The 27500-nt window shown below is 37.6% G+C and overlaps 1 protein-coding gene across 3 annotated transcripts in view; it reads left to right on the forward strand.

Annotated features, from left to right (window-relative positions):
* Nucleotides 1–8476: 8476 nt before the first annotated feature.
* slc38a4 (solute carrier family 38 member 4) overlaps nt 8477–27500 on the forward strand; it is a 35237-nt gene continuing 16213 nt past the window's right edge. Inside the window, exons 1-8 of one of the 3 annotated variants that reach the window (XM_081363180.1) lie at nt 8477–8616; nt 22923–23069; nt 23349–23442; nt 23528–23643; nt 25968–26041; nt 26123–26215; nt 27320–27401; nt 27500. The exon at nt 27500 is cut by the window's right edge and continues 82 nt beyond it. In XM_081363180.1, coding sequence (XP_081219306.1) covers nt 22963–23069; nt 23349–23442; nt 23528–23643; nt 25968–26041; nt 26123–26215; nt 27320–27401; nt 27500 — 567 coding nt within the window. In that variant the 5' untranslated portion in view covers nt 8477–8616; nt 22923–22962. Of the gene's footprint in view, nt 8617–13500; nt 13623–14833; nt 14894–22922; nt 23070–23348; nt 23443–23527; nt 23644–25967; nt 26042–26122; nt 26216–27319; nt 27402–27499 lie in introns of those variants that run through there. The other 2 variants (XM_081363181.1, XM_081363179.1) reach the window with 2 other exon arrangements.

Genomic DNA, 27500 nt, shown 5'->3' on the forward strand with positions numbered 1-27500 from the left:
ATAACAGAGAACATTCTGGCAATGTTCTCTCAAAGTTATGAACAAACGTTCTTCCAGTAACGTTACTGTAATAGAACATTCATTCAAAGTGATCTGGTTTTTAATAATGTCCTCAAAATGTTATTCATACATCGTTCATGGGAACGTTCTAGTTGGATGCTCATCTAATGTTCTTTACATGTTGTTTCAGAACGTTCAGAGAACATTCAAAAGTAACATTCCCATAATGTTTGTTCCCTCAATGATCACATAACCAAGAAAAAAAAACTTTTTAAAAACATTTAAACATCTAAAAACTTAATGGGATCATTCCTTTCGTCAGCGGGGTTCACACGCACTATTTGTATGACACAAGCAGTTGCTGTCTATGATCGAGTTCGGTCTCAGCTCTGACTTCCATTGATAAAATGCATCATTTTATAAGATATACTGAATCTATTCACAGCAAGGCATGTCAGTCCATGGCGTGAGCTCAAGATCTATTTCTGATGAGGGTCACTAATGTAACTGGCCATCCAATGAAAAAACGCTCCATGAACGATGTATAAATTATGTTTTTGCTCTAATGTTTTGAGAACATTAAAGACCACATTGAACGGATGTTCTATTAATGTTACTGGAAGAACGTTTTAAGAGAACATTCTCTGTTCGCTGCAGGTTTTGCACGAGCAAACACAAAAATCTAGTTTAAAGAGTGTGTTTTGAATGGCTCTGTTTAATGTCAATGAATGGTAAGTTTGGATGAGAGGCTGAATCTGCTTTTACTGCTGTATGTTTGGATGACTGAATGTCCAGTTATAATTACACCGGACAGTAAAAACAGGGCTTGCACAGCGGGAATGTTGCTGTTCACATTCCATACTGTCCTGCAACACACACACACACACACACACACACACACACACACACATCCTAATTCAATCAAGCATCTCATCAAAAACAAGATCACCCTGCAAAACAATGATGCTCGTTCTCAGTGTTTCTGACTAGTTTTCCAGCACAAATATCTAAACATTCTTAAATTCACATTTACTGGAGAAGCAATAAGTCTGACTGAAAAATGCATCAAAATTAAGTGAGTTTGTGCTTAAAACAAGAAAAAATATATGCCAATGGGCTCCGAAAAATAATCTTAATTCAAAGGGAAAACTAAATCCTAACTCTAATCTTAATTAAATTAACTTTGATACATGAAAAAAACAAGTTTATTTTGCTTCTCCAGTAATTGTGTCTTGATTTAAGAATGTTTAGATATTTGTGCTGGAAAACAAGACAGAAATAGTGAAGAAGAGCTTAATTTTTTTTTTTGCTGTGTCCCGCTGCTGAAGTCTGTTTTAGAAAGTGCCCGAGGACTGAGCTTTACATGAGAACTGATATGGCTCATGTTACATTTGTAACACTTTTTGACAGAAAATGTTGGCTATTGAGACAGTATGGCATCAAAACACACCACAGGCCAGTTTAAACATGCGCACTGCGGCTCAACATGTCTGAACGATGTATGCAAACCACCGGCTTCATCACAAAAATGTGATGTGAAAATTTTTTCCTCATATCCTCCATTGTTGCGGCTCCTCTCTTCCCAGTCTGTCAGTAACGCTCTGTTTACTTCCTGTCTCTATGAAGCCCCTCCTTCTGAAGATCACACTGTGCTCTGATTGGTCAGCTGGATCAGTGAGTCTTGATTGGTCGAGCGCTTCGAGTGTGTTTGGGAAATGTCCCGCCCCTTACCATAACCGCCAGTTTAACACACTACTAACTAACTCAACCAGGCCCCGCCCCTTTATTCTGCGCATGAATTATTTAAATGAGGAATATTGTGACGAGGAATAAGAAACTCAAGACTACAATGGAGGCGTTTCAGGGAATTCAGAAACACTGACACGGATATAGAGAAGAACTCCCTTTTTCATGCTCAAACAGCGACGTTACACACTTCCCATGAATCCTGATGTACTCGTTACATCATAAGAAGAATGGCATCTACGCTAATTTTAGTGTTTTTGTTTATCCCAAGGTTTTCCCGCAGCCTGCCGGATCCAGGCCGTATCCAGATCTGACGAATGACCTGCGCCTGGACAACGCAGTGCTTAAGTGCCAACTAGTCTCTCCTTATGGAGGATCCCTTTCCCACTCTACAGATGAAGCGTTGTCGGGAAAATTCGGTTCGCGTATCTCCCCCGAAGTGATCAAATTCTGTATCAAAATGTTAAGGCCAGACAAGTAGTTTTTTAAGGCTTGGTTTGTAGGGAATTACAAACCTGCGCACATATATTCAAATGCGCATACCAATAGCCTGAACTCGTAATACGCATGTGCACGCCATCAGCGCTCTCACAGGTTTCGCGTTTAAAGTCTGTGTAGAGTTTCCTGTTAAAACGGTGTCGTGTTCGCGGCCCGTAAGTTAATAACTAATGATCGTTGCGACCCAAGTGAATCAATCAAATTAACTTTAGCTGGAAAATAACTTTATTCAAGAACTGCTATAAAGCCAAAACAATCTTTGTTACTTTAAACCTTGTATCTCTGTAAAGCCGCTTTGGAACATTCTACATTGTTAAAAGCGCTATATAAATGAAGATGACTTGACTTGACTTGACTTAAAGACAGATGAACATGCAAAAAGCAGAATAGGAGCTCTTTAAATAAAATCACTGTATTCCAAAGTGAAAATGACTTACACCATCAGGTCTATTATAATAATAAAGAAGCTTTTCAATTAACAGCTCTACAAATGCTCTTCTCAACCCCTGCTGATTTCCAGTATGCAAGTATCTAAAGGGTAAATGATTTGTCTCGTGTTTGTTTTAGTGAATAATGTCAGGCCTCCGGTTGAAGATTGATCTCATTATATAAGAGAGCCTTTACAAAATGACCCGCCAAACTTTGACCTCTTTTTCTGTAAGAACTGAGGAATAATGTGCAGAATAACGGGTGTCGAGACGAAGCGGCGAGTGCATACCTGTGCAGTGAGATCAGCACACACACATTCACACTCATGAGCTCATGTAAAGCGTGTCAGCGGTGTGTGATTGATGGTTCCTCACAGTAAAAGCAGCCGAATAAGAACAGAATGTGCTAGATCCTCCAACAGACTGATGGTGATATACTGTGGTCATTATGCCCAGCGTGAAGCTTATAAGGGTCATAAAGTCATCAGACTCTTACAATAACCAAACGCACTTGTACTGGCATAGATGGTTCCATGAGGAACCTTTAACAACTTTTCAAAGCACAAAATGTTCTTTATAGAGGAACAAGGTTCTTATGTTCCTCACATTAAGAAATGTTTTTTTTTAAGAACTGATCTCTGAAAGGATTTCCAAGGCAGCATTGCATCTATCCTTCACATAGACAATATGGAATGTTTTCCTAACATTATATTTACATTTTTTTCCAATTGCTAACACACAGTTTTGCAAACTAGGCTGGTTTTATCAAAATACTCAAAACAATTCACAAAATCACACACCCAAACTGCAAAATAGCTCATACTGTATATCCTGCGAAATGAAGCACTGCAACCAAAACTACATATAGCATTATCAAAATCAAGCTTTTACACGAAATGGCGCACACTTCATTCATATTAGCAGATTTGTGTCTAACCAACTGTAAACCCTAACGCTCAAAATAATTAATTGGTTTGAGTACGACAAACTTAAATTGAACTAATTAGTTCAGTCAAATTAATTTTTATGAGTATTTAGCACTTTCTTTTTCTTTCAAGTTCACAGAACTGATATATTTTAAGTAAACTAAACTGTTTCATTGTTTTGAGTTTTATTAAATGATTTATTTTAATTTAAACAAACTTAAGTTGAACTGAAACGGCTGGGATGTCGATTTCCCAGCATGCTTTGCTGATGGCACTTGAATGGGAGAATAAATGCTAAAATTAAGTGTAATATAATGTTTTTTTGTGCAAGATTAATGTTAAGTGGGAGATTTAGTAGTGATTAATGTTTTATTATGCTAATTTAGAAGAATTTCTGTTAATGTTGGTTTTAGGATAGTTACCATCATGGTGACAAGTGGTGCATGCGGCTTCATTTGAGAGCAAATAAAAAATTATATTTTTGTACTCATACAGCAATTGCTGTATAACATATTATTGATAGCATGATAACTTAATAGTATGTTAGCAAACTAGCTTGTTTAAACTATAAGTTAATACAAATGAAAGTATTCACATTGAGATTGCATGAAGGTTATAAGTTCTTAACTTGAAATTTTTAAGTACAAACTTAAAATCTTAAGTTCTGCTTACAGTAAAACTTTGAATTTCAATACTTAAAAAAATTGAGGCAATCGATTGCCTTAAATTTTTTGAGTTCTGTACACACTGTTGGGCATCATGAAGAGTGCTCTCATCTTCAGTATGCTTTGCCATAGTACTAAAATAGTTCAAATTGCAGAAAATTCTTCAGATTGTTCACATGCACAGAAATATTTGCAGATACACACACATGCTGTTGAAACAATTATTATTATTTTTTTTTTTTACTAAACATGTCAGTGCAACATATGCACAGCAGATATATTTACATTGGACTGAACACAAATATGCACACAAAAAACAGTAAACTGAAAAAGATTGAAGTGTCAACAGTTAAGCATTGAGGTGTTTGGTCAGGTGACGCATGTATCGGCCAATCAGCTCATGGAGTGTCATTTTGAATGGCAGAGTTTTGAAATAGCAATTATGTGACTTTATGTCAGATTGTTGTGTCTTACGCAGAGAGTTCAGTGTGTTTAAAAAGTGCCATTTTGAATTGCAAAATGTGTGTAAAGCAGAAAATGTGTTTAGACTTTTGGAGACTTGAGAAGAGGTTTTGCTCTCTGTGTGTCAGTTTAAATAATTGTGCTGTGCGTGTCATTTTAGTATGTTAGCAATAAAAAAATAAATAAAAAAAAATGCTTTTAAATGCTTTAAAGATGTGTTCTCTTGGTTACACCAACGTTAAGGCAACATTCCATTTTGCAAACATTATGGGAATGTAACTTTAAACGTTCCAAAAAAAGTCGTAACATTTAAAAAACGTTACATGAACGTTCAACTAGAACGCTTCAGAGAAAACCCCCATGATATATATTAATAATTAAAAAATTGTGCTTGTTTTGAACATTATTAAAGACCAGATAATGTTGAACAAACATTATATTAATGTTACTGGAAGAACATTTGCTCATAACTTTGAGAGAACATTGCCAGAACGTTTTAGACTGCAAAATACCTCCAAGAACTGATTATGTTCAATCTATTAAAAAAACTGTATTTCTTCTAATATTTTTTTCAGCATTACCTGAATAACATATTCACCCCTAACAGAGAACATTCAGGCAATGTTCTCTCAAAGTTATGAACAAACGTTCTTCCAGTAACGTTAATAGAACATTCGTTCAAAGTGATCTGGTTTTTAATAATGTCCTCAAAATGTTATTCATACATCGTTCATGGGAACGTTCTAGTTGGATGCTCATCTAATGTTCTTTAAATGTTGTTTCAGAACGTTCAGAGAACATTCAAAAGTAACATTCCCATAATGTTTGTTCCCTCAATGATCACATAACCAAGAAAAAAAACTTTTTAAAAACATTTAAACATCTAAAAACTTAATGGGATCGCTCCTTTCGTCAGCGGGGTTCACACGCACTATTTGTATGACACAAGCAGTTGCTGTCTATGTAGTGATCGAGTTCGGTCTCAGTTCAGACTTCCATTGATAAAAATGCATCATATTTTATAAGATATATTGAATCTATTCACAGCAAGGCATGTCAGTCCGCGGCGTGTGCTCAAGATCTATTTCTGATGTGGGTCACTAATGTAACTGGCCATCCAAAAATACCTGCAGTCTCTTCCAGCGCTGTGCGGATACATGAAGACCTTTCTCAAATGGATTCAGCGTTCATGGAATAACACACTACTGTACAGTTATATTTGCTGCAGTGTTTCTATGCATTGAAAACTTGCATGGCAAGCATTTGCCAAAAATGTGCATGTACCAAAAATGTATCCCATGATGCAATGCGCCAAACGTTGCATTGCAATGTCAAGAAGACGGCGAACCCGTTAGCTTGATTTAAATGCTGCCATTTTTTGCACATCTTGCATCATCTCTTCAGAAGCTTCAGGACGAGTGTGTTTGATTTCGCTCAAGGACATGCACGTTTTCACACGAGTGAAGCTGGCAGGGAGATCGGTTCACTCACAGATATGCAAAGTCATCTGAATTCACTGTGCAGTGTGGAAATACCCTCCTGTTAACTAAAACAACAAGATCACTGCTTAACAATTCAAAAAAAGATTGATATTGAATATGACACCACCATTGATTCCACTCCCAGGAGTTATTATGAGACTCAACATGGATTAAATGCTGTGCAGAGGAAAAGACTAAATAATGAATAAAGTAGAAATCAAGTATTCTTGGCATGAAAGAAGTCTATGCAAAAGCATCAATATCAGTATCCAGCTAACAAAATATTGTTCTAAGAACGTTTTGCATTCCCATTAAGTTACGAAAACGTATTTCTGAATGTTCTCTCTGTTTTTTTCCTTGGTTATATAAACGTCAAGTGAACATTCCACTTATAGGCTACATTGTGCAGAGATTATGGGAATGTTGAATAACGATCTCTGAACGTTCTGGAACATAGTGACGTTTAGACGAACTAAAACGTCTCAGATTTTTTTTTCTTGTGCAAGCATTTTGAGAACGTTATTAAAGTCTGGATAACTTTGCACAAACGTTTTATTAATGTTATCAGTCCTTCACGTCTATTGCGAGCTCAAAATTCTGGCTAGTTGATAATATCCATCAAAATCGGCTGATCCTTTTCCTGTTTAGCACCTAAACTCTGGAACGGTCTTCCTTGTTCAGAAAGCACTGTCAGTTTAAATCTAGACTAAAACACAAATATAAATTAAGTCGACCGGAACCAGGAACACTTCTCAGGACACCAGATGTGGGCTATACTTGTTACTTCGTAAGAAGAATGGCATCTATGCTAATATTACTCTCTCTGTTTTTCCCGAGGTTACTGTATAGTCAGCCGGATCCGGGCCGGATGAAGACATGACAGCCATCGGCACAGATCCTCAACAGAGACCACAACAAGAACCAGGTCCTCCAGAAAATCCATCCTCAAGCAGAAGGATGGATGAATATGTGAATGCTATGATCCACAATCTGATTTCTGATCATTCGTTGTCCATGGAGAACTGAGCGACTGAGTCTGGTTTCTCCAAAGGTTTTCTTTCTCTATTCTGTCATCTGGAGTTTGGGTTCTTGCCACTGAGATCCGGCTTGCTCAGCTTGACACTTAAAGGAGAACTCCGGTCAATTTTAACATTGAGCTCATTTTTTTGTACATTTGGAGTGCTGTCAATACAGAGAACAACGACAAAAATCGGTGTTGCCTACACTGAGTTATTCTATTTTTAAAATTTGCACCCTGTTGACTTCAATGGGGCAAGTACTAAACCTGCTTTTAGCCTCTTAACATCCTTGTTGTGTCATTACAAGTGCACAGAAAATGTGAGTGATTCCTTAAGAGTGAACACGAGTGAATCTGACTGCAGTAGATGTGAAAGATATGTATAAAAATGATGTTATTTCAGCCAGCGCAAATACCTGTTTACATCCTGTTTTTCGGGTGAAGTCCAAAGTAGTCGATTGCCGAGTTCACGCGCATAGGTTTATGATCACGCGCGTGAACTCGGCAATCGACTACTTTGGACTTCACCCGAAAAACAGGATGTAAACAGGTATTTGCGCTGGCTGAAATAACATATTTTTTATCCATATCTTTCACATCTACTGCAGTCAGATTCACTCGTGTTCACTCTTAAGGAATCACTCACATTTTCTGTGCACTTGTAATATTATTGATCTGACTGCACTGACGCTGTTGAGTAAGAACTGACCTGAGCTGGATGGTGACATCATTTTTGCAGAACTGCTTTATAGATGAAATTAACTAATTGAATAATTGTTGATCTTTACAACAGAACTGAATCAACACTAAACTGACTTCAGCTGAACAATCAGTTATCACTGTAAAGCTGCTTTGAAACAATCTGTGTTGTATAAAGGGCTATAAAGGTGACTTGACGACTAACGTTACTGGAAGAACGTTTGTTCATAAATTTTTTGAGAACCTTGTCATAAAAAAGAGGACAGTTATTAAAAAAATAAAAATAAAATAAAAAATAATTATATATATATATATATATATATATATATATAGCCTATATATAGGCATAATATGCTAATACAATAAATAATTAAATGAAAGTTAAATAAAAAGCAATGTTACATAAAATAAAACAAAAAAAGAAATAAAATAAAACAAATAATAAAATAAAACAAAATAAAGCAAAGTAAAATTAATAAAAGCTGATCCCGAAGAAGATCTCTGGAAGAGAAGAGACCCTCCATTACTGTGTGTGTGTGTTGCTGTAATTTGATGCTCGTGCCGTGGATGGGGTTTGCCATCACATGGTGGAAATTTCCACGCGCTCCTCCCAGTGAAACGGGTTTGATCTCGAGGAGCGACGCCAGTTTCTCTTCATCCTGCGAGATTTGCGCTGATTCCTTCAGGATCCAGGTGGGTTCGTACACAAACACACATTTATTTCCAGAATGAAAGTGAAAGATTGATGATGTTGCGCCTTTGCTACATCACTGATCTGTGTATGCGCGAGGACGAAACGAACCATTTAAAAGCATCACTGGATGTAAAAGGAGTTGTTTTTAATTCCCAGAACGAGCACTTTAAAGATTATATGAATGTTTTTTTAAATGTAGAAATTGTTTCAAGGCTCCTAAACGACAAAAGTAACGTTTGCGTGTAATATATCACCTAATGAACTTACTAAAGCTTGTTCTGTATAGGCGCTTGCAAACATTGAAGCAACATGTTTGAAACACTATAGATTGTATAAAAAAGATATATTCCAAAAAGCTGGGTTTTTAAATGTGTGTTTTGAATATTTTGATGAATATTGTGTTGGTTTCACACACACAAAGCGAATGTTTGGCGCGCGCAGAAGCGAAGCTCGTGCATTCAGTCAATCAAACCTGCAGCAATATGGCAAGCCGTTTTAACATTTAATCCTTTAAAAGTACTAGTATCTATTTGCATGCTACTAGTACTTATTTTTAAGATACTAGTATCTATTCCACAAGGTACTAGTACTTATTTATTAGTTTCTAGTGCTACACAAAGCTCAGTGCTACACAAAGTGATTAAAAGCATAACATATACCTATTTTTTTAAATAAATATTATTTTATGACGTTTTTATCAGGAATAAACGCTGGTTGACGCATTTCCTTGTTTGTGCATTATTTGCAATGAGGAAGTGGCATCTAAACCGGAGCTTTTCTGTTTCCATAGGAAAATATTGTTCTTATTCCACCTATAATTTTTTATGCTGATGAGCATTTATGAGCATGCATTCTTTGCTTTGCAAACTATGTTTAAACACTAAACTGGCAAGTAACAATGCGAAAGAGTGAGAATGAGAGATCTGACTGACTCCATGTGTTGTAGTTGTAGTGAGTTTTATGGTAATCCAGAACATTCTGTAATGTGTGATCCGCCCACCAATGCTAAACTCATCCACACACATGCATTGCACTTCCACAGGGATCGGACCTTTAAAAATTCATGAGCACAACCATTAATTACTGCCATTGCATGCATTTTACACTTTAAAACTAATGTAGAATCTGACTTATAAAGCTCTTCAGTTACATAGTAGGTTCATTGCTTTTGTTAGTTAGATTTTTTTTTTTTTTAAGTGCAAACATTTGATGCAAAACATGTTTCAACAGAACAGAATGTATCAGTTATGACTAATATAGATGTTTATTTGTTGAGGTTCTGGATCTTTTTTTAATGATCATCAGTTTATGATCATCAAAGAACTGATTATGCAACCTATCCGTCAAGTAGTTATATTCCTGAACTGTTCGGACGTTTACGCCAGTTTGTTTGAGGCCCAGCACAGTAAAACTGGTCAAAGTAAACATACACTTACACAATTTAAATATGCAAAGCCCTGACTCTGCAAACCGTAGTAACCTGTTTGTCAGGTTTCAGTCAGAGATGAACAATAGCCATCAGTCATTTCAGATAATGTACACAAAATGTAAAGCTGTGACGTGGAGGTGGTGTCTTATATCGCATTCTGAACCCGTATTTTCCAGAAAATAAGTTGCACCTGACTGTGAGTCACACACACACACACACACACACACACACACACACACACACACACACACACACACACACACACACACACACACACACACACACACACACTCACACACACACACGCAGGTAAGTTGCATCAGATTCCATTCAGAAATAATGTAAAATACCATTTACAAACACTATAAACGTTTATTTTATTCCCCTCACTCCACACTGAATTCTCTACATTTGACGTATTCAGAACAGAAATTAAAAATATAAGTATAAAACAAACATGAATGATAGTGTATAAAGTATAAAACAAACATGAATCATTCGTTTAGGCTTGGCATTTATTATAAAAGCCAAGCCTTAACGAATGTGTTCAAGGCAAAACTGAAACTACTGGCATCTTGGAAATGTGGAAAAACTGCTAATTAAAATCCAATTACCTTAATCCTAATTTACATATTAATTTTAGTCATTTTGTTGTGCTTTGTTGTCTTAAGTCTAAATACTGACATTTAAGTTGAATTCATTCTTATTTTCAATATTTAATAATTTTAGTGCTCCAACTTAAACTTTACGCATGTTGTGCTTGCTTGACGTTAATTGCATTGTATAAGTCGCTTATACAATAATTCAAAGAATGAATGTTTTCATGTCATGGCAGTCATTGGGTTCAGTATTTCTCCAATAATGGAAGCGGTTCATTATAATCGCTGGTTCTGAGACCCTACTGTAATTATGGCGCAAACCCAAAGACCCAAATAACCTCAGAGAACAAACACAACGCTCCTGTCAAACTGAAACGCACAGAACTTCACCTTTCCAATGTCACCTAATAGACGTTTATGATAAAACTTGATAATTATGATCATAAGGTGTTGTTATGAAGTATGACTACCCATGAAAAACTCTATAGTGTTGATATATGGTTACTTAGTGGGTGTTAGCACAATGCTAGTGTGTTTCTATGTGATTTCTCACTGTTTTCATGACAGGAGTCCATCCTCACGATATGGTCCGGGTCTGCTAGGTTAAACTCATGCATCTGAAGTAACATCACACTCTCCTCAACAAGCGGAAGTTAAATGCTTTCATTAGGGGAACAGTGTGCTCTTTTCTTTCTCAACTTCTGTAAAGGATTGGATCTGTCGTCATTCATCTTTCGTTATTTTCAGCTCGGGTCAGTCCATTATGTGTTCTGCTATGTCACTGATGTCACAAGCAATGAGCAAATCGATAGACTGATAAGATGTTGGACAGAGAGTTGAAACCAAGGACAGCTAGAAAATAGACTTTTGAAACTCGGTTTATACTTGCCTTTCATTTTATACTTGCATAGCAGTTTTTGTAGAGGTCAAGCGCCAAAAGTCTGTAGCGCCTTTTGGACAGCAATCCATTGGCAGCCCAGAGATTGTGCGATTAAAAGTTGTGAAATTTGGCACACTGCTAGAGAAACGTCTCATCTACTATTATGAGAAATTTGAGGTCTTTATCTCAAACCGTCTAGCGCCACCAACAGCTCAAAATTTGCACTAACATTTTTATTTATATAGGATCGTAATGCTTCGTAATTCAGTGAAAATGATGTGAAAATGATCTTTTAAGACATCTAGATTTTTTGTTATTTCACAATTCTCGTTTTATTCCAATTTCGATTAAAAAATAAGGACATTTATTTAACACTTGTGTTGAAAACTAAACCAGGGCTGCGTCTGAAATCACACACTCTCTTGAGTAAGCACTTACGTTGAAGAAATATCTACCTAGCAACTGTTAAAAAACTATAATATAAATGTAATCCAGACGTATTCCCCATGTTGTCATCGTCATGTGACCTACCAGTGTCAGTTACATCACTTCACTGCCATTCTCAAACCCTCTTCTATGATAAATAATGAATATAATGTTGAAAACACAAGTACGAGTGTCAGGTTTCAGATTTTATGGGGTAAAGGTTCTTGCCGTCTGTCTCTCTGCTGGTTGATATATTTGTGTAATGTAATCTCGAGCCGTACGCTGGATAATCTTAGAGCTGAAGGAGAACATGAGTCCTGCTGCAAGCGTTCGGAGAAATAACGCCACTGAGACCGTGTTGGTTCATTGCACAGGTTTGAGAACTGAATCATGTGTTGTTTGGGACGATTTGTCCCGTTTTTCCCTGGTGTTTTCGGAGCGAGAGTGTGGAATGTTGCTTCCCGGTGTGGCATCTCTCGCATCATTTCTCCGTTTCTATGGCAACTTTGTTTTTTAAAGCATCTTTTTGCTTGTACATGCTCCAAGATAGTGTGCCCTAGAAGCCACGATGATAGCATGCGCAACTATTCAGGGCTGTGTTTCCCAACCATATTCCTGGAGGCACACCAGCAGAGCACATTTTGGATGTCTCGCTTATCTGACTCGTCTATTTCGGGTCTCGGAGTCTTTACTAACAAGCTGGTGAATGAATCAGACGTGTTTGATTGACCTTTTTCACATTTCTGGGGTTCTCAGAAGAGGAAGTTGTCATAGTTGGGCAAACTTAGTTGGAAAACGACAAGTGGCGATTTTTGGCGATCTCATTTTCCCCAACAGAAAGAAATCGACGATAGCTTTAAGACTTTTCAAAAGAGGAAAAAAATGATTTAGCTGTACTAGAAACACTCAAGCTGTAGCATAACTAAGTAGTTTTCTAAAATGTAATGCTAATATAACATGATGGTATAGTTATGATGCACCGATATGAACATTTTGACAGAGACCGATAACGGATAATTCTTTATATTCGAAAGCCGATAACCGATACATTGGTCAATAAATCTAAATCCAAATTTTGATATAATTTTTTGAGATCCTGAATACAAAAGTCGCACCACTTCCCGAGCACAAACATATACAGTTACAGTAGCCTGTAGTAAACCTGTGTAAGATTCCTTAACTTTTAACATTTATTTTACACTCTGATGGCAACATTTCTTTATAAAAAAAAAAAAAATAGATATTGCCTTACAACGAAATAAAATAATGCAAACAGGGTGGGAAACATTTTTGTTCTTGTCGTCTCTTATTCTGATACGAAGTGGTGTCTAAATAATAAGTAAATATTGGTTAATTTTTGGGGCGCTGGGTAAATGGTTATTTCAGACTCTGTCAAAGTGTTTTGTTTGTTTGAGGTTGAAATATTTGGATTTATTTTGAGTTTTTGTCATTAGCAAGTCAGTTTATATTTACTTTTTAATATTCTAATGCTCTGAGTGTGATGTTGAGGTGTTGTGTTTCTGTGGCCCGTTGTGTGTTTGACCCTTGAGCCGGAGCTGCTGATTGGCTCGTGGCGTTGAGTGTGTTGAAGTGTCTCCGTATAAGGAAAGGCCTCTCGGCACAGGAAGACTCGTTCTCCTTGAGATTGGAGCACCTGCATCATTCAAGACAGTAAGAATTGACTTTATACTATGACTAGTCAATAATACGTGATGACATGCAGACGTAGTTGATTGATTATTGGACTCTGTCAATAATTTGTCATTTTTGTTGGTAGGAAATGCCTCATATTGGATGGTTTGATTGATTGACTGGGATTTTTTGTGTAGTGTGATGTGCTGCATTGGTTAAAGCTCAAGACTGGTGTTCAGAAGGTTGTTGGTTAGACTTTCCGGAGATGGAAACTACTAAGTATTCTGTTTGCATCATTGATCATTGTTTTCACGGTAAAGCTGCTTTGAAACAATCTGTATTGTATAAAGCGCTATAGAAATAAAAGTGACTTGACCATCATAAATTGGCCATTCGCCAGTTATAAGTTTAGCACTTTGGATAAGAGCAGCTGGTAAAAGACTAATTCTGCACTGAAAATTTGATGTAGAAACAATTTTTGCTCAGAAATTGTTAGTAAATTTTAAACAATTGCAAGGAAAAGGCAAGTAATACATTTAATTAAACGTGAAATTTTGTTGTAGACAAACTGAAAAGGTGTTTTCCTGTAAAACGGACTCTTTGATGTATATTAGTTTTCAGTATTTCAATCGGCACTAATGGATTTTTCAATGGCCTATATTGATATCTAGAGATATATAGTGTTAGTATCTGATATATCTAGAACTACATTACACTTTTTTTTTTTTATGTTTGACACAATATTTACAAAATTCACCAATAATTGTAGATGCTTTTAATCTGTCAAGTGGATTTGGTATAATACCGGCCAATAGTCAGTCTGGTTGTGGCTTCAGAATTTCTGATCGGAGTTAAATGTAGTTTCAGTTCATCTCTGGGTTTTTGTGTGTGTGTGTGTGTGTGTGTTTGTGTTTGCACATGGCATCACTGTTCATCTCTGAGTTTTTGTGTGTGTTTGCACATGGCATCAGTAGCGAATACAGATTGGCGTCTGCTGGTTTGGCGTTCGAGAGCGTCCGTGAGGGCGAGCGACCCCAGATTCTTGCTCCAGTGCAAACAGAAGTTGATGCAACGCGTCTGTCGCTTATCTCGAACTCATTTCTGGAAGCCCCGTGTGCCCTTCAGTGACGCAGGTGGAGGGGAGAGGGGGCGGAGCTTCACACGGAGCGCTTGAGAATTGGAGCGTCCTGATTGGCCGAGTCAGGCCCTCCCAATGCTCTTTAAAGCGGCCGCTCACCTCCAGGGCTAAAACGAAGCTCATCCTTGTTCTGTCCGCACATCAAGTGTCCTGCGTCTGACCGGCTCTCATTGTGAGTAACCAGACCACCATTAATAGATTATAACCTGGGTTAAAGCTAGAGGAGATGTGTTGAAAGTGTGAGTTTTTGCATTTGGTTGCTCATTGCTGGAGTTTCGATGTGTGTGTGTGTGTGTGTGTGTGTGTGTGTGTGTGTGTGTGTGTGTGTGTGTGTGTGTGTGTGTGTGTGTGTGTGTGTGTGTGTGTGTGGTCTGTGTCAGTTCCAGCCGGCTAGTTGAAGAATGCTGTTTGAAGCACAAACACAGACATTCTCTTTGAAGAGCGAGTGTTTCTCGTGTCGTAAAACGCTCAGGTCAACTCCAGCTGCTCGCAGAAATTCACCAGAACAGCTTGTTGACACTCAAAAACAAATTGGTGTAGAAACAGTTTTCAAGTAAATGTTATGTTTAATTACAAAGAAACTGCAGGCAATTTAATTTAAGTCGTTGAATTAAGTGTGAAATTTTGAAATGGAAAAACTGAATAGTAGTTTCTTCTCTAATGAACCGTGTAAAGCGGTTTAAAGACACTTGGACTGCATGTTAGCACTCTGGTTTAAATGGTTGAGTTTACTTGCTGCTTATTCAAAATGCTGAAGGTGAGGAGAGGCGTGAGATTATTGGAGAAACATTTGAGGTTTCCATTTGTTCTCTTTTTCATTTCTTTGCTGTCAAGGACGAACAATTGAAGGGTGTCTACTGTTTTTATAGTTCTGCTTCTGGTCGTAAATCTTAAAGAGTTCATTGTGTTGAGAGCTGCAAGTAAAGTCGTGTGTTATGAGAATGTGAGATTTTTTTTTTAAGGAGTGGTTGCATTAGTAAGGGTCTTGCTGGGCATGTTGGGTCAACTTTTTTATTTTTTACTGGTTAGTCTGGTTTTTCAAGGCTGAAGTTTGTTACTCTTGACGTCTTGACAGCTGAAGTCACATATTTAAATGCTTAGTTCAGGCTAGGGAACCAATATACTCTATCATGGTATGAGTAATTTTAAAATCCGGGAATGTTATTTACATTATGTTTATTCATTTAGCGATAGCTTTTACGCTTTTACACATAAATGAGGAATATGTTAACCCCTTAAACTCTTTGGGTTATTTTGGAATTCCGCATGAAATTGGACATACCCAAATCTGATGGCTCCCCGTACCCACATACAGTGAAGTAAATGCAAAATATTGGTGTCATTTTTTAGGAAACCCTTTAAACAAACAAAATTAAGTGTCAAATGTAATAAAAACTATTGTATGTGTTTAAAATATAAAAAGAAACACAAAAAAGATTTTTTTGAATCTTTCTTTGAAAGTGTATAACTGTGTATAACAGTGTTTGATTCCATTTGATTCCACTAGATGTCACCAAACACGGAAAAAAATATTATGTGTCTAACATTTTGTGAGTGAGTGCTGTAATGTGTGTAATGTGTGCACGACTCTAATGCGTCCAAACTGCGCGCCGCAGAATATAGGTAAAATTGCGCGCTGAATATCTCAGACTCTGGTTGGTTTAGAGGAAAGGTGTGTTCACGACATGTTCACGTAATGCTGAGATCATTAGCTTTCCAATGATGCATAGTTCGTCATCATCCGTCGGCGATAACATATATGATGTGGACATATCATGTGGATCGACTGCCATTTTCATAAGGATCAACTTATTTCCTGCATTACTGGACTAAATGAGACATAACGTTGGATTATTTCTCAAGCGAAACTCACATAAATGTGAAAATGGACTCATTTTGAAGAAAACAATCTAAGGTGAAAGTCTATGTATCTTTTACCTGTAATCAGAGATGAAATGCAACGTTTCTCCTAGTTTGTTTACAAAGATCAAAGATGTACTTCGCGACTTATTCTGCAATCATTTGATCTGTTGTATTATGTCAACTAAATAAACCATATAGCAAAAATCCTGAGAAAGAAAGCTTTTGTTTGATATATGACTTGCCTTTGTTCATCAAATTTGACCAATGCCATCAATATTTAAATTCATAATCACACTTACTTTTGATCGGTATTTCGGTTGCGGGTGGAGGAATTTAAACATTTAAATGATGCGATATGTAAAATGAATTAAAAAATGATGGTTTTGTGTGAAAAGTAGAGGGTCTAAGCTTTGTAATGATATCACTGTTAATGTTTCATCAGGACCTTTAAATATTAAAGGACGATCGTAATAACGATCTTAATAACGCAATTCCCACCCGGTACCGGATTTACGGCCTTAACAGGTTAATATGAATATAATCATTTTTTCTTTTTATATATATATTTTTTTACTTTAAAATAATGTTTCCAAAATCGTATTAGTGGTTCATCAAGTCGTAACTGGGTGAAAGGCACTTCTAGATCCGCTTTGCAGCCCCTATATCTGCTATAACCACACTATACAAGTTTGCCAAACCGCGTCGCGTTTCTGTAGTCCGAATGAGACATAAGAAAACTACAAATTTGACTTGCTTTACGGCAAGCGTTACAATAGTCATTATTTAGGTTTTCTTTGTTTCTGATGTCGTAATACATCATACTTTCATGAAATCATGCAACAAACTCTACCTTGTCTGTGGACATCATTCATTCCAAAGCCGGTGCTGGATAAACAGCGAGCGTGCGTGCGACGGTTGTCTGCGGGCAGGGCCGGAGTGGGGCCCCTTTTCAGCCCGGGAGTTTCAGGCCCAAGACCGGCCCACTTTTTCCATGGTGGAATTCCAAATTAGCACTTTTTCTAAATTGGATAAATAAAGCAACAGTTCAGCTCTTACTATTGTGTAGTTTGTATTAATACCATGGGTTAACAAATAATGTAAAAGTTAAATAATAATTCACTTAGACTTTATGAGAAGCAATTACGATTTCACACAATTCTGACTTTATATTTCGCAATTCTGACTTTATAACGTGACTTTATATCACAATTCTGACTCTATATCTTGCAGTTCTGACTTTATAAGCAACTGCAACTTTATTTCACGCAGTCCTGAATTTATATCTTGCAATTCTGACTTTATAAGAAGCAATTGCGACTTTATTTCACACAATTCTGACTTTATATCTCGCAATTCTGACTTTATAACACACAATTGCGACTTTATCACACAATTCTGAATTTATAACACACAATTGCGACTTTATATCACACAATTCTGACTATATATCTTGCAGTTCTGACTTAATATGCAATTGCGACTTTATTTCACGCAGTTCTGACTTTATATCTAGCAATTCTGACTTTATAAGAAGCAATTGCGACTTTATATCACGCAATTCTGACTTTATATCTCGCAATTCTGACTTTATAACACGCAATTGGGACTTTATTTCACACAATTTTGACTTCATATCTTGCAATTCTGAGAAATAAGGTCAGAATTGCGAGATGTAAACTCGCAATTGTGAGATAAAAAGTCGCAATTATCTTTTAAAATGTTTTATTCTGTGGCTTAAAAAAAGCTTACATACCTCCTGGCCTCTTCCTCCCATCCATCCTCCCTGACGCGTTACGGTAGGGCCAGCCCAGCTATCGGTAGGCGTCGGCGGTGCCGTGGTAGCCTACCTGAGAAAACGTTTTGGAAAAGACGGACTATGGACCCAACCAACTCTATAGGAGGGGAGGGGAGAACTCCCTCACATGGTACAACCCATGCAGAGGCTGCGCGCTGCGGTGTCAGAATGCGAAACGTGTGTAGCCTGTGTAACTATGGTGACATTGAAATGTGAAAAAAAAAAAAAATTCCTCGACCGGCCCAAAAGTGAAGCGGCCCAAAAGTGAAGCGGCCCACCGGGAATGCTCCCGATTCTCCCGATTACCCACTCCGGGCCTGGCTGCGGGCGGCGAAATTATTTACCACAGCGGTAATGGACAATTCCGCTTCCAACCTGTAGGGGGATCGCAGAGGAAAAGTTCCTTAGTGTTGCTTTAAAGACCAGATAACGTTCTATAAACATTACTGGAAGAACATTTGCTCATAGCTGGATTAAAGAAAGTATATTACATTGCAGAAGTGTTTATTCTGATATTTGCTGTTGCCAGTGTTTTATAAAAGCAATAAGCCACTGTCTACATGTATGACGTTGCAGCTGCACAAAGGAACACAGTAAAAAACTGTTTACTCAGTGTAAAACTGTTCTCATGTGTGAATCCAGTAAACGTACCACATTTGTGTGCAAGAGAAGCTTCCCAGTACTGTGGGCCAGAATGAGACCTGTGGAATATTTTCAGCTTTCCATGAGTCTATAGTTCTCTCTGGCCACATTTATGAATATATCAATGAGGGCTTTGTGTTGGTGGGATTGTGGGTAATTGGGTTCAAGAATGGTTTGGCTGTGTTTTGGACTGTCTTATGTAATGCTCTCCGTCTCATTGGAAATGGTTTTCAGAACGGATTGTGCCCAACATGGGCTGGAAATAGCTGACCTGAGGCCAGTGAGTGTTGTGCGCTCATAACAGGTGTGTGCTGGACCGGCCCTAAACGCGTCTGATTCCAGAGCTCATGCGTCATGGAGCGGATCAGACGCACAGATACATGAGTCCTCAACCCAAACATTGAACAAACACACCCTTTATGTGGACCTGGAGCAAAACACTGAGAACTACAGCAATCCTCAACAGGGAATACATAATCCTGAACCGAGCCACAGTGACGTGTGCGATCGCAGTGATAAAATATCAAACCTGTCAACAGGACAATTTGTGTACTTCGATTATTGTGCATTATGATTATTATTGTACCTGTAGTGAAACTAGAAATTGGCAAAGAACGTATCTTATGCATATCCACTATTGTGTCCATAAAAATGCAAAATGGCCCAAATGCATGGGTTTATTTAGCCTTTTTGGAAGATGTTTTGCATGAAAAGCACTAATATGTTTTTGGTCTGCCCAGTTTTTTTTATCAGGACAAACTTTAAAGGACTTATTTTGTATGCTGGACCCAATTTGTATCAAATACTCTTAGGGCCCTATTTTAACGATCTGAAACGCAAGTATCAAACGCAAAACGCAAGTAACTTTGTGGGCGGATCTCGCGATTCTAAAATGGGTTGGTCTGAAGTAGTGATCGACCGATATTGATTTTTTTTATAACCGATACCGATTATTTGCAGGTTTATGTGCCCGATAGCCGATATGCAGAACCGATATTTATTTACTGTTATACTTATGTTTTTGACACAATTATTACAACACAAATGAACTGAACAAACCATTTTATTTATAACAATCACTCCCTCCTTGCATACAAAAAAAAACCTTTATATTTATACACAAATAAGAGTGGTCTGAGTCCAAAAAATAAAGTTCACTGCTACTAAGTGTCTTTGTTTAAAAATAAAACTTTTGATGAGGTAAAAAAATAAAGCACAAAAATTATTCTAACATATTGGGGGAAAAAAATCAAAATTACCTGATTTTTTTTTTTTTTTTGCATAAATATTAATAATGTTTTTGTCGGTCTAGATCATGAAATGCTTTCTGACAAAGTGCTGTTTATCTATGCATTTACACAGAACTATAACTTAGGCTACTCTCAACCGTGATCACGCGTGGAGATAATAAATAATTAATTTCCACAGAGCAGTTTTTATTTAGATTTGTATTAGTGAAATAATGGTTATGTAGTAAATGATAATAGCCTATAATTCAGGGTGTTTAAACGAGATAATCTTATCAAAAGTTTCATGCAGTAGCCGTGCTTGAGTATTCCTGATCATCAACCCTGCAGTCAGGTGCTCAGCAATATGAACAAACTTTTTTTCGAGACTATATAGACCGCACTTTGTCAGTTGGCATTTCATGATCTAGATTGAATATAGGTCATGAAATGCCAACTGACAAAGTGCTGTTTATCTATGCATTTACACAGAACTATAACTTACTCAACCGCGCGTGGAGATAATAAATAATTAATTTCCACAAAGCGGTATATTTAGATGTGTTTTAGCGAAATAATTGCTATGTAGTAAATGATAATATAATCTAGGGTGTTTAAACAAGATAATCTTGTCAAAAGTTTCATTCAGTGGCCGTGCTTGAGCATTCCTGATCATCAACCCAGTGAGCGCTCAGCAATATGAACAAACTTTTTTTTTTCGAGACTAATGGTGATCAAATACAACAGATAGAGAATTAAATTCAGCGCTTTTATTTTCAACATGCACTCATTCATGTCTGTTTTATTTAATTCATGTAAAGTCTTTATTGGGGCAGGACATGGCAGATTTCGCTACGACTCCATGAGTTCGTCTCAATGTTTTAGAACCAAGCTGCATAAATAAACTATATCAGGCATTTATGTCTCAAATCTCATTTCTGCATGTTTGTTATGTTAAATAAAGTTGAATAATTAAAGCAAAGCAAGCAGAACGTATACTTTACATGTGCACAGAGTTGTTGTTGACTGATCTCCTCAGACACGGGCTGCAATGGCGGAATTCTCAAAACGGCCACAAGATGGCGCCGTATATCGGCGAATCCGATATTACAAAACCGATACCCGATTATGGGAAAATGCTTAAATATCGGGAAAAATATCGGTAAACCGATACATCGGTCGATCACTAGTCTGAAGTCGCTTCATTACTCATAGGTGTGGTTTGGGCGTAACGTGAAATAAACCAATCAGAGCGTCATCTCACATTCCCTTTAAGAGCAGACGCGCTTGTTCCATGGCGGATTGCTATTATAACGGCGGATTTGCAGGAGCGGTTTACAGCCGAGGAGACCGACGTTCTCGTCAGGGCCGTAAAACACAGAGAAGTGACATTGGGGATGGAGAAACACACCCAGATTAGCTTCGGTTAAACAGGCGTATAATAATTTGGGTAAATGTGTAAGCTAGATTTATGCCTGTTTTTTCACATCTTCATGGACACCACAAGGATTTCCCTCATGTGGAATATTTTTCCTTGTAATTATGTATGGTTTGCAAAAATGTGAACTGCTGCGTCTGTGTTTAGATGAGATAGCAAAGTGTATGCGCGTTGTGCACAAGCTACATTATGGCCAAGCATGCGCCCTTAAAATAGCATCTGAACGCGGAATTGTTTTCTGAAACTGCAAAATAGCACCAGGGAACGTTTGCGCTGGAACACGCCTCCTCTTTTTGCTGAACCGCTGAAAGTTCATTCCCTAATTTACCGACGTGCGTCTGTGGAGGGAAAAGTCCGCTGTGCGTCGGGTGCAACATAGGAATGATACATGTGTCGGTGTACAAAGTCAATTGCGCTGGGTGCAAGATAGGACCCATAATGTATCTTGTATATACAATTGAGTTGTATATACATAATTTTTTAGTCTTCTTTTCTAATTGATGTTTGTTGAATCAGTCTGTGAAGCTGATATGGCACTAGATTTAAATCCAACCAACCTTTACACTGTGGGGAAGATAACACCAGGATGGATTTTACCGTGGTAAAACTGGAACGGGTCAGATTTGTGTTGTGTTGAGGTTCTAGGGATTGATTTGTCTGAAGTTCAGGGATTCAGTCAATACGTTTGGCTCTGAATGTTGTTATATTGACTTGTTTAGCAGGATCAGTTCATGGTCACTTGTCATAAACTAAGAAGTTTAGGAACATTTACTAATTCTTTATGATTTTTAAAAGTCATAATTAAGTCATGAAGACTCTGGGAATGATGTGTAGAGCTTCTTCCCAGCTAACAGGGAACGTTCTGGAAAGGTTCTCTCAAAGTTATGAAGAAACGTTCTTCCGGTAACTTTAATAGAACGTCTGGTCTTTTAATAATGTTCTTAAATACATCATTCATGGAACGTTTTTTCTGAAACGTTTTAATTGGATGTTTGTTTAACATTTTTTAAATGTTACTGCTTGTTTTCAGAGAACATTCAGAAGTGACGTTCCCATTATGTTTGAAGAACGATAAAATGGAACGTTCCCTTAACGTTCACATAACCAACAGAACGCCAAAAGATTATTTTGTTTTGTAACTTGATGGGAACGTTAGCTCAAAATGAACATATTTTCACTAGCCAGGTTCTTGATGTAGATTCCCGCTCTAACCAAACTTCTCCGGTTGTGTTTCCAGCTCTTTTCCCGGAGACTAATCGTTCCTCACGGCTGTAGACATGGACCGCATGGAGCTGAAGAACGTGAGCACTGAGGCGGACGATGAGAGCAGTGTGGATGATCGATACACAGAGCCCATCGATTCAGAGAAAGCCACCATCAACAGGTCAGAGTCGCCGTTGTGTGTGTTTAACCCTGACGCTGTTTGATGTCCAGATGTAGTGACGCACAGTCTGATGGGAAATGATGACAGTATGTGGACACACACGTGCACTGATTCATCATGTAACAGTCAAGAAATACTACAGTTTAATGTACAGTTACATTTTAAAACAGATGTGCCTTGTACATGTTGTGCTTGCCAATAAAAGCTGACTCTGAAATGAGATCCTGTGAAATGTTTTGACATGGAGAACGAAATAACGTGTTTGTTGCCGATTTACAGCCAGTTTCTGGATGAAGAGGACGCAGAGAGTCAGAAGTTTCTCACCAATGGGATGATGAAGAAGAAGAAATATGAGGAATATCATGAAGAATATGTAATATTCTAGTTCTGGAACACATTAGCATCCTCATTTTGTCTCTCGAGCCGTTGATTAACCCTCTCTTTGCTCTGTTTCGCAGCACCCGGGTCACGCGTCGTTCGGGATGTCCGTCTTTAACCTCAGTAACGCCATCATGGGCAGTGGAATTCTGGGACTGTCCTTCGCCATGGCCAACACCGGCATCGTACTGTTTATGTGAGTGTTTGTTCCCTGTCATCCGAAAAGTGGGAGGGACGTGTAATTGAATTTATCAGCTTTGCTCATGAATATTAATTACTGATAATAATAAATTGGCTCTTGAATATTAATTAGGTGATGGAACTTATATATATATATATATATATATATATATATATATATATATATATATATATATATATATATGTGTGTATATATGTATGTACTGGATATACACACCCAAAAATGATGTACATGCAACTGGAAATACCGGATATATCTAAAAATTGTGTGTATATATATATATATATATATATATATATACATCATCTGAAGGCTGCATAAATAAGCGTTTTATTGATGTATAGTTTGTTAGGATAGGACAGTATTTGGTCGAGATACAACTATTGAAAATCTGGAATCTGAGGGTGCAAAAAAATCGAAACATTGAGAAAAATCTCCTTTAAAGTTGTCCATTTATGTTGGCGACTGTGCTGCATTCACTCACAAAAATAAATGTTTTATATATTTACGGTAGGAAATTTACTAAATATCTTCATGGAACATGATATTTACTTAATATCCTAATGATTTTTGGCATAAAAGAAAAATCGATAATTTTGACCCATACAATGTATTGTTGGCTATTACTACAAATATACCCGTGCGACATGTGACTGGTTTTGTGATCCAGGGTCACACATATATATATATATATATATATATATATATATATATATATATATATATATATATATATATATATATATATATATATATATATATATATATTATATATCATATTCAATATCACACTTTTTGTGATATTTATCTTTACAGTCAGGCCACAGCAAGCACTAAAACTTTTGAAACCATTGTTTATGTACTTGTTTATTTATTTAATTATAATTGGTTTCAAAAGTACTACTTGCTACGGCCTTTTGTAGCAAATGTGGTGCTTCCAGAAACCCCTTGAGAGGATCTTATCAAAGAATGTCACAGTGTCGGGACGGCAGGATTTCTCAGGGCCAGAGCTGGTGTCTGTGACATGCCACACCGCACGCATCACAGATGAACTATATGGCTATATTTAGCTCAACGGCTCTGCTGTTCAGTGAGGGGTTAAAGTGTGTGTGTGTGTGTGTGTGTGTGTGTGTGTGTGTGTGTGTGACTGACAGCAGTCAGCTGTCCCACTGACCCGCCACAGCATGAGGAAAGTCGGACACACACCTTCAGCGCTAACGGTCACCTGACTGGCGCTCGACCCGCATCTCTCCTTCATTCTCTGCTGCTCATGTCAGACGGTTATTTCTGGCTGGTGTCGAGTGACCCGACCCCCCTTAGCCCAGTCTGAAGATTCATCTTTCTGTCTTTCAGTTTGTGAATTAGATAGTTTTACAACAGTTTGTTGCTACAAAAATACAGTGCAAAAAAGCCCTGCTTGTTATCAGAGTTATCTGGTCTTTAATAATGTTCACAAAAACAACATACATTGTTGCGGTTGGACGTTCATCTAACGTTTTTCAGAGAACATTCAAAAGTAACGTTCCCATAATGTTTGCAAAATGATAAAAATGGATGTGATTTTAATGAATTTAAAAACATTTAAAAAATTGGACATTTTCAACATTCAGAAATAACATTTTCATAAACGTTTTAGCAAAACTTAATGCAGTGTATTCAGTTTGTGAAAATTACATTCACAATTGAAAAATGTCACGATTTTTAAACTTTGTAAAAGTTTATTTATCATATGTTATATTTATTTAGTTTTTTTTGTTTGTTTAATACATAATTTTGTTTTCATAATATAATATTATTTGATTTGTTTGCAATGGTTACTACTATTATATAGAGAGGTTTTTTTATTACCATTAAAACCAGGTTTTAATTTTAATTAAAAATTAAAATGGTTTTAAATTTAATTAGGGTCAGTTTTCATAATAGATTAATAACAGCATATGAAATGCACAACAATTTAAAAATAAAAACATAAAAATGTCTTGCCCCTGTTTCTAGTCCATAGATAACAAGTGTTTTATTTATTTTTTGGACCATTGAACTATAGGAAATTTCCATTTCAGAAATCTGCTCATCTTATTTTGAGAGGACCTTTAGCGAGGGCTCGTTAGCATTAGCTGTGTGTGCGGTCAGACACGTATATGTGCACCCTGCATTTAGAAACCTTTTAAAAATAAACCTCAGTTAATGTCGCAGCGTGTTCCTTAACAGGCGATATAAGATGACCCTAAACGTGTTGAAGAAGCTCTGATTTGCACAAGTTTTAACCTTTTAGTAAAGGTTACATGAAGAGTTTCTGACTTTTCTCAATGTTTTCCCAGAATCCTCCTGCTGGGAGTCGCTATCCTGTCGCTGTACTCCGTTCACCTGTTACTTGTGACGGCCAAAGAAGGAGGTGCGTTTGTCGAGAGATTGAAAAACACACACATTTACATATGAAACATGCAGTTGATGCGATAATATCCTCTGGTTACAGGATCGCTGATCTACGAGAAGCTCGGGGAAAGAGCGTTTGGATGGCCGGGAAAAATGGCAGCATTTGGATCTATAACTCTGCAGAACATAGGAGGTAAAGTTGTTGTCTTTAAAGAACACCTATTGTGCTGTTTTCCGTCTTAATCGTTCTTTAGTGTGTAATGTCGCTGTTTGAGCATGAAAGAGTTATTCTCTATATCAGTGTCAGTGTTTCTGAACTCCTGAAACGCCTCCATTGTAGTCTTGAGTTTCTTCCGGGAACGAACACGTCACAATATTCTTCATTTAAATAATTCATACGCAGAATAAAGGGGCGGGGCCTGGTTGAGTTAGTTAGTAGTGTGTTGAAACCAAGCGGAAACCTTCCTCTCTCTCTTGAATCCAACACGGAAGTGACTTAAACTGCAGTTCATCGACTGGCCACTAGAGACCGGCTCCAGAAGAGAGTCAATCCCATAATCCCCCATGTTAAAATGCCTTTAAACTTTACAGCAGAAACTAATATGTTTACAGCCTGGTGCAAAAAGTGGTTTTTGATCTATATAATTTTGCCCTTCATGACGACTGTGAGGGGGGTGAATTTTTTTATAACTCATCCGTTTAATTAATATTAAGCCTTAAAGTTGTGCATAATTAAGGGCGTGGCCACTTGAGTGACAGGTGGATTGCCGCTGATGTCACTACCAGACTGCTGTCTGTTAGCGTCACGTCACCTCAGCTAATCCGCCTCGCTGTACATTGTCGTTTATCCGGGAGTGACGCTGCCAAGATGGCGACGGCCGGCTCCGCCCACTTTGGGCTTCAAAAATGCTCTTCAGAAACACTACGGGTGACGTCACACACACTACGAACATATTTTGTTACAGTCTATGGTTGAAACTGGCGGTTTTGGTAAGGGGCGGGACATTTCCCAAACACACTCGAAGCACTCAACCAATCACAACACACTGCTCCAGCCGACCAATCAGAGCACAGTGTGCTTTTCAGAAGGAGGGGCTTCATAGAGACAGGAAGTAAACAGAGCGTTACTGACAGACTGGGAAGAGAGGAGCCGCAACAATGGAGAATATGAGGAGAATAATCAACATTCAAGCAGGAAAACCTGTTCTAGTAGAGAAACGACAACATCAAGACTTTGTAAAAGGTCAAAAAGCTTTTATTTGCATGAGTGACATGAACGTGTTTGGTTTGCCCTCAGCCATGTCCAGCTACCTGTTCATAGTCAAATACGAGCTGCCAGAGGTGATCCGGGCGTTCCTCGGGCTGGAGGAGAGCTCTGGGTGAGTCTCAGTGACGTTGAGTGAGTGTTTGTGTCTATACAACAGCAGATAAAAGCGTAGTGATGATAACCCTGATTTTCACCCCTGTTATTGTACAGA

Source organism: Scardinius erythrophthalmus (assembly GCF_964197995.2).
Source record: "Scardinius erythrophthalmus genome assembly, chromosome: 4".
Taxonomy (NCBI): Eukaryota; Metazoa; Chordata; class Actinopteri; order Cypriniformes; family Leuciscidae; genus Scardinius; species Scardinius erythrophthalmus.